Source organism: Miscanthus floridulus, chromosome 6 (genome assembly GCF_019320115.1).
Source record: "Miscanthus floridulus cultivar M001 chromosome 6, ASM1932011v1, whole genome shotgun sequence".
NCBI lineage: Eukaryota > Viridiplantae > Streptophyta > Magnoliopsida > Poales > Poaceae > Miscanthus > Miscanthus floridulus.
Window position 1 is genome coordinate 130,849,818 of NC_089585.1, and position 6,000 is coordinate 130,855,817.

The following is a 6,000-nucleotide window of genomic DNA, read 5'->3' on the forward strand; positions in this document are numbered from 1 at the left end:
CTAATGCCGTGACTAGCCATCCGAGGTCTGATGTCGACGTCGAGATGCACAAAAAGCCCATACCTGGTGCGCCAACTGTCGGTGTTTTTGGACCACCGATGAGTAAATTTGTATTTGCGTGTCTGGTTCGGATGGTGTGCTTGGAGGACATAAGAGTTTATACTAGTTCGGTCGGAACGTCCCTATGTCCAGTTTGCTGTTGCTCGTGTTACCGGCACTTGGTTTGCAGTAGGGGTTACAAACAGACAAGAGAGGGAGAGGATCTCAAGTCTATAGTGGAGGGAGTGAACTAGTGCTGAGAGCTCGATTGCCGCTCAGTTGTGTGCTCATGTTGTGCTCTTGTGTTTTTTTATCTCCTGTCCGGATCCCCCGATGAGGGCGCCCTACTTCCCCTTTTATAGGCGAAGGGAAAGCGTGGGTTATAAAGGATGAAAAAGAGAAAAACAAGAGAGAGAAGAAGGCTTCTAGGATCGCCAGGTCCTTCTTCTCCTTCATGTGGGTCCCGCCAATCCTATAGATGTCAATAGGGATGACTCCATGTCACAGCCTGGTTCGTCACTGACACCATACGCAGGCGTCATCTACCGGTCATGGCGTTCCACTCCATCCCAGTGGACGTCGCGGTGAACTGACGCACCTGTCAGCGTTCATACGAGGATTAGGCAGAACAGTACTGACATGCCTGACACTACTCTTGATGAGACGGAATGCGCGTACTTGTGGTCAGGCAAGACGAAGCCCGTGACCTTGGGCGAGATGGAACCCACGGCCTTGGGGTCGGGCGAGATGGAGCACGAGCTCAAGGGGTCAGGTGAGACGGAGCCCGTGGCCTTAAGGTTGGACGAGATGGAGCCCACACCCGAGGGGTTGGGCGAGACAGAGCCCGCACCCAAGGGGTCAGGCGAGACGGAGCTCGTGGCCTTAGGGTTGGGCGAGACAGAGCCCGCGGCCTTAAGGTCGGGTGACACGGAGCCTGCACCTGAGGGGTCGGGTGAGACGGAGCCCACACCCAAGGGGTCAGGGGAGATGGAGCCCGTACCCAAGGGGTCGAGTGAGACCTTTTAATACGTCTCGAGCCATCTAGGGGAGTCAGCATGGGCACTAACTTCCTTACTTTTGGTATCCCTAATAATGATACCCGACACGCAGTAAGAAGAGTGATTCCATTGATGAGTGCCTGAACGACATCACTGACCTCATTAAAGACCATAAGCTCCAGAAGACCCGTAGAAACAAGCAGGAAGAGGAGATGGACAAAGTGGTGAAGATTATGAAAGAAGATGGTGTGGAAGAGACTGATGATGTTTATACTCAAGCTTTAATAATTTGCAAGGACACACTGGACCGTAGAAACTTCGTCAGCATGGAAACCAAAGAGGGCCGCCTCAAATTTCTGAAGATCTACTAGGATGATAGGAGATCCAGATCCAAGTAGATGTTAACCAAAACAACCCTCCTACTACGGCTATCTCTGTTATTTATATTCCTACTACATTGATGTTTAGTTTTATTTTGTCGCTTAGAACATTTGTTAAAGTTCCCTCGTTGTAATGCGGCCTATGGCCTGAACATTGTTTGTTGTTTTTTTCTAGTACCCAAATAAATTTGTTGTGTGTGGTTATTTGGTTTGTCCAACAAACATTTTGGTTTTTCATGTTCAGGAAGAAGTAGCTGTTGCAGCCACCACGAAGTCGCAAGGTACGAAGCATTCTGTACATTTGTTTACACATATGCAGCATATGTCCCTCCCTTTCTTTTCTAGGCTATCTTGTGTAGTCAGCTGAGGAAGTAGAGGAGAAAAATAGATGATGCCACTGTCTTCAGTTGTTTTAGATTGATATGTGTCTCAAATGTGAATAACTTTACCATATGTATGATATGAGTTCTGAATCATTAGCATTCTAGTTTGAAGTTGCATTAATATTCACTGCCTGATAATTTCATATTTAATCTTGGTTTTGTAGATGAACAACAGTGAGGAATCCGCTACCAGCGACAACTCAAGCGAAGGATCATTCATGTTGCCCTTGGCAGCTGCTGCTCTACTGCTTGCAAAGTACAAAGATGCAATAGCCAATGAGCCTTCCGTGGTGAACCTGGACCTCCCCTTCCAGAAGATGACCGGGCGGTAGTTGATAGAAGTCAATCTACGAAACAGAAGGAAGTGCTTGGACAACTTGCGTATGTCTCCTGATAACTTGTTGCATTTGCATAACATTTTACTTAGGTTTGGCTTGAAGGGTACATGAGAGACAGGATCCCTAGAATATTTAGGTATTTATTTGTGGACTTGTGTGCACAACCTAGCAACTAGAAGGAGCAGCGATAGATTCGAACTGAACTGTCTTTGGATACAGTTAGTAGGAAGATTAGTCATGTCGCCGAGGTTATGTGTAGGTGGGCACACTCTGTTCTTGTTCCAGCAGACAACAACTATGCTGGAGTAAATTGGCAACTTGGCTCATATGCACGGACGGAGCGCAATGGGGGCCAAACTGGGCTCCGGCCCCCCCTTATCCAAAACAAAAATATCAAATATTGCCCACAAAGCCCAATACTGAATACCCCAGACAGGCAGACAACCCAACAATAGCTGAGCAGAGTGCCGACTCGGGGACTCTTCTGCAGTTCCACCGTCAAGGCCCTTGCCAACAGGCAATAGCCCCCTGGGTGCCCGCCTCCGCTGCCACCTCGAGGACAGGAAGGCCACCGCAGCTGCCGAGGCCGACGCTCTCCGCGCTGCCTCGAGGACAGGAAGGCCGACGCTCTCCGCGCTGCCGCGTGCGGTGCCCGTAACAGCGTAACAACAGCCAACAGGTGCAGTCCGTCCTATTTGCTTCATTAGAAAGGGTAAACAGCATTTGATTTGTCTGAGCTGTAGCTGAGTAGCAACGATTGCAGCTTTTGGTATGGCGGAGATCGGTCGCGGTGGCTTGGTCTCGTGCCTTACGAATACCCTGAGTGGCTGAGTCCCTAACGGCTGACTCCCTGAGCATTTGACCGGAGGTGCTCTATTTCTTTTCCAGGTGGTTTTGCACTTTTGCTAGATGCTTGATTGAAATAAAAAATAACTGGATGCATTTTTTTATTAGGTACCAACAATGGTTCGCATGAAAATTGTGTCTCTCCATTCTTTTTACAAAAGAAAACGAGATGAATCAGATGTTGGGGAAGAGGAAGATCAAGCTCCTCCAATACTTCAGCTAGGTGATTTGGAACCCCAAAGGCAAGAAGGAAATGAGGAAGCAGCAGCAGCTCAGTTAGATGAATTGGATCAGCTGAGGCAAGGAGAACAAGAAGCTGCAGTTGCAAATGAGTTAGATGATTCAGAGCCACAAAGACAAGAAGTCCAGGAAGAAGCAATTGGAATAGCAGAAGAAGATACGGAAGGAGCCAGAGCTGAGGAAGAAGAAAATCAAAGAAATGAACACATCATGTTTCAAGGCATTGAATTCTTGGAGAGAGATCCTGCATTGGGTCCACAAATTTGGCAATATCCAAATGACCAGAGAGATCAAGTGCGGCGAGCATACTTGCAGTTAGGTCCCATGCAACCATTATTGAAGAAATACAAGCCTTCTGGACCCCAAGGGCATCAACGCCGTTTCAATTATATTTGGTTCAGTCAATTTCCGTCTTGGTTGGAATATTCCGAGAGCAGCGGCCGTGCATATTGTTTTTTCTGCTTCCTTTGTAGCAAAAATATAAAGAAGCGAGGTGGTTTTGATGTCTTTACAGCACAAGGTTTCGATAATTGGAAGAAAGTTAATGATGGGAAAAAGTGTGGCTTCTTAGTTCATGTCGGATCCACACCTTGCTCACAACACAATAATGCAGTAAGAGAATGTCAAGCTATACTGAATCAACCAAATCATATAGAAAATATTTTGGAAGAGGCAACTGACAGGGAGAAGGAAAGAAATCGTCTACGTCTGAGAACATCAATAGCAGCTGTTAAGTGGCTAACATTTCAGTCATGTGCTTTTAGAGGTCGTGATGAGACACCTCAGTCAAAAAACAGAGGTAACTTTATTGAAATGCTAAAGCTTCTTGCAGAGTTCAATCCTGAAATTGCAAGTGTAATTTTAGAGAATGCCCCAAAATATTGCAAATACACTTCACCAGATATTCAAAAAGAGATTTTAAGTATTTTTGCAATGAAAGTCAGGAAGCATATCCGTGAAGAAATTGGTGATGCCAAGTTCTCTATTCTTGTGGATGAAACATGTGATGTGGCAAAGAGAGAGCAAATGGCACTTGTTTTTAGATTTGTTGATATAAATGGTGTTTTACAAGAACGGTTCTTTGACTTGATACATGTAAAGAACACCAAAGCATTGACATTAAAAGAGGAACTATGTACTGTACTGTCCAAATATGGCTTTGACATCCAAAACCTTCGTGGCCAAGGGTATGACGGTGCAAGCAATATGAAGGGAGAGTTGAATGGACTGCAAGCACTTTTTCTTAGAGAATGTCCTTATGCATATTATGTCCATTGCTATGCACATCGCTTGCAACTTGCTCTTGTCGCTGCAGCAAAGGATGTGGTTCATGTTACCCAGTTTTTTCAGCATCTTCTCTTTATTGTAAACACGGTTGATTCATCATCAAAGCGTCATGATGAGCTCCATGATGCCCAAATGGTTGAACTTGCACGCTTGCTTGCTGTTGATGAGCTCGAGACAGGTCAAGGAGAAAACCAAATCCGTTCATTGAGACGTCCAGGAGATACTAGGTGGGGTTCTCACCTAGGCTCTATTTCCAGCCTTATGAACATGTTTAAAGCAGTAAGTTTAGTCCTGTAGAATCTAGCCGCCGACTCAACAGCAGGTGCAAACCGTGCTGATGGAGATACTTCTTTCAGGTACTTGACATCATTTGAGTTTGTGTTTGTGCTGTGTATGATGAGGGAAATGTTAGAAATAACTGAACAACTTGGCCAAGCTTTACAAAAGAAATCACAAGATATAGTAAATGCTATTCGTCTTGTGCAAACCACAAAAGTACTTCTTGAGAAAATGAGATCTGATGATGGATGGGAAACTTTTTTTGGTCAAGTTGTTGAGTTTTGCATGAATCATGACATTCTTATTCCAAATATGGAAGAAACATACATTTTGCGTGGTGGTCGTGCTCGTCGTCAACCTGAACATTTTACTAAGGAGCGCTACTATCGAGTGGAGATATTTCGTGCAACCATTGATACCCAGTTGGCTGAATTAAACTTGAAGTTCAATGAGAAGGTGATGGATCTTTTGTCCATTAGTGTTACACTTGTACCAAGAAATGGATTTGCATATTTCCAAACAAAAGAGATATGTAGAATGGTTGAGAAGTACTACCCGTTGGATTTCAATCAGCAAGAAATGATTGGGTTAGAGCGTCAGCTAAACCATTTTACTATTGATGCTTCTACCAATGAAGACATGAAAAATATTTCTACCTTGGCGGACCTATGTCGAGGCTTTGTTAAGACAGGACGGCATAGAATCTTTAACTTGGTTGATAGATTGATCTGTTTGCTTGTTACTCTCCCAGTTTCAACAGCTACTGCAGAACGTATTTTCTCTGTCTTGAAGATCGTCAAGACAAGGCTGCGCAACAAGATAGAAGATCAATACCTTGCCAACAATTTGCTTGTTCAGGTCGAAGGTGAAATTGTAGAACACTACACCTATGATGATATAATCTCAGATTTCAAGGATTTGAAGAACAGAAGAGCAGACTTTTAGGATTTGATAGTCCTATGACGTTGGACACATATTTTGGCTTGGCTTGTTTAATAGTTTGTGGTCACTTGCATTTTGTGAAATGTGACCCAACTATAAATATATATAACTAGCTAGTTTTAGTCCATAACTTGGTTAAGAGTAGTCAGACAGTCTCTGTAGTCACTTGATATGTGATTAGTTAAATTTATCATAGTATATATGGTTTTACTTCTGATGTCAACATATTTCACTTGTGTTTTTGTCAAGTTGGCCCCCCCTTGATTTT

The 6,000-nt window shown here is 44.3% G+C and overlaps 1 protein-coding gene across 1 annotated transcript; it reads left to right on the plus strand.

The window, feature by feature from the left end:
* Positions 1-678: 678 nt before the first annotated feature.
* Positions 679-5,735, plus strand: LOC136461249 (uncharacterized). Its single transcript, XM_066460621.1, has 6 exons — positions 679-811; positions 1,206-1,303; positions 1,662-1,712; positions 1,965-2,128; positions 3,146-4,411; positions 4,868-5,735. Exons 1-6 carry the CDS (start codon positions 679-681, stop codon positions 5,733-5,735), a joined length of 2,580 nt encoding a protein of 859 aa, XP_066316718.1.
* Positions 5,736-6,000: the final 265 nt, after the last annotated feature.

What these genes read in the sequence shown, in the direction of transcription:
- LOC136461249 (XM_066460621.1), top strand. Translation starts at nt 679, where the DNA reads ATGCCTGACACTACTCTTGATGAGACGGAATGCGCGTACTTGTGGTCA. An exon ending in GCACGAGCTCAAGGGGTCAG is followed by an intron (nt 812 to 1,205) that starts GTGAGACGGAGC and finishes ACCTCATTAAAG; the next exon opens with ACCATAAGCTCCAGAAGACC. An exon ending in CAAAACCTTCGTGGCCAAGG is followed by an intron (nt 4,412 to 4,867) that starts GTATGACGGTGC and finishes TACTTCTTTCAG; the next exon opens with GTACTTGACATCATTTGAGT.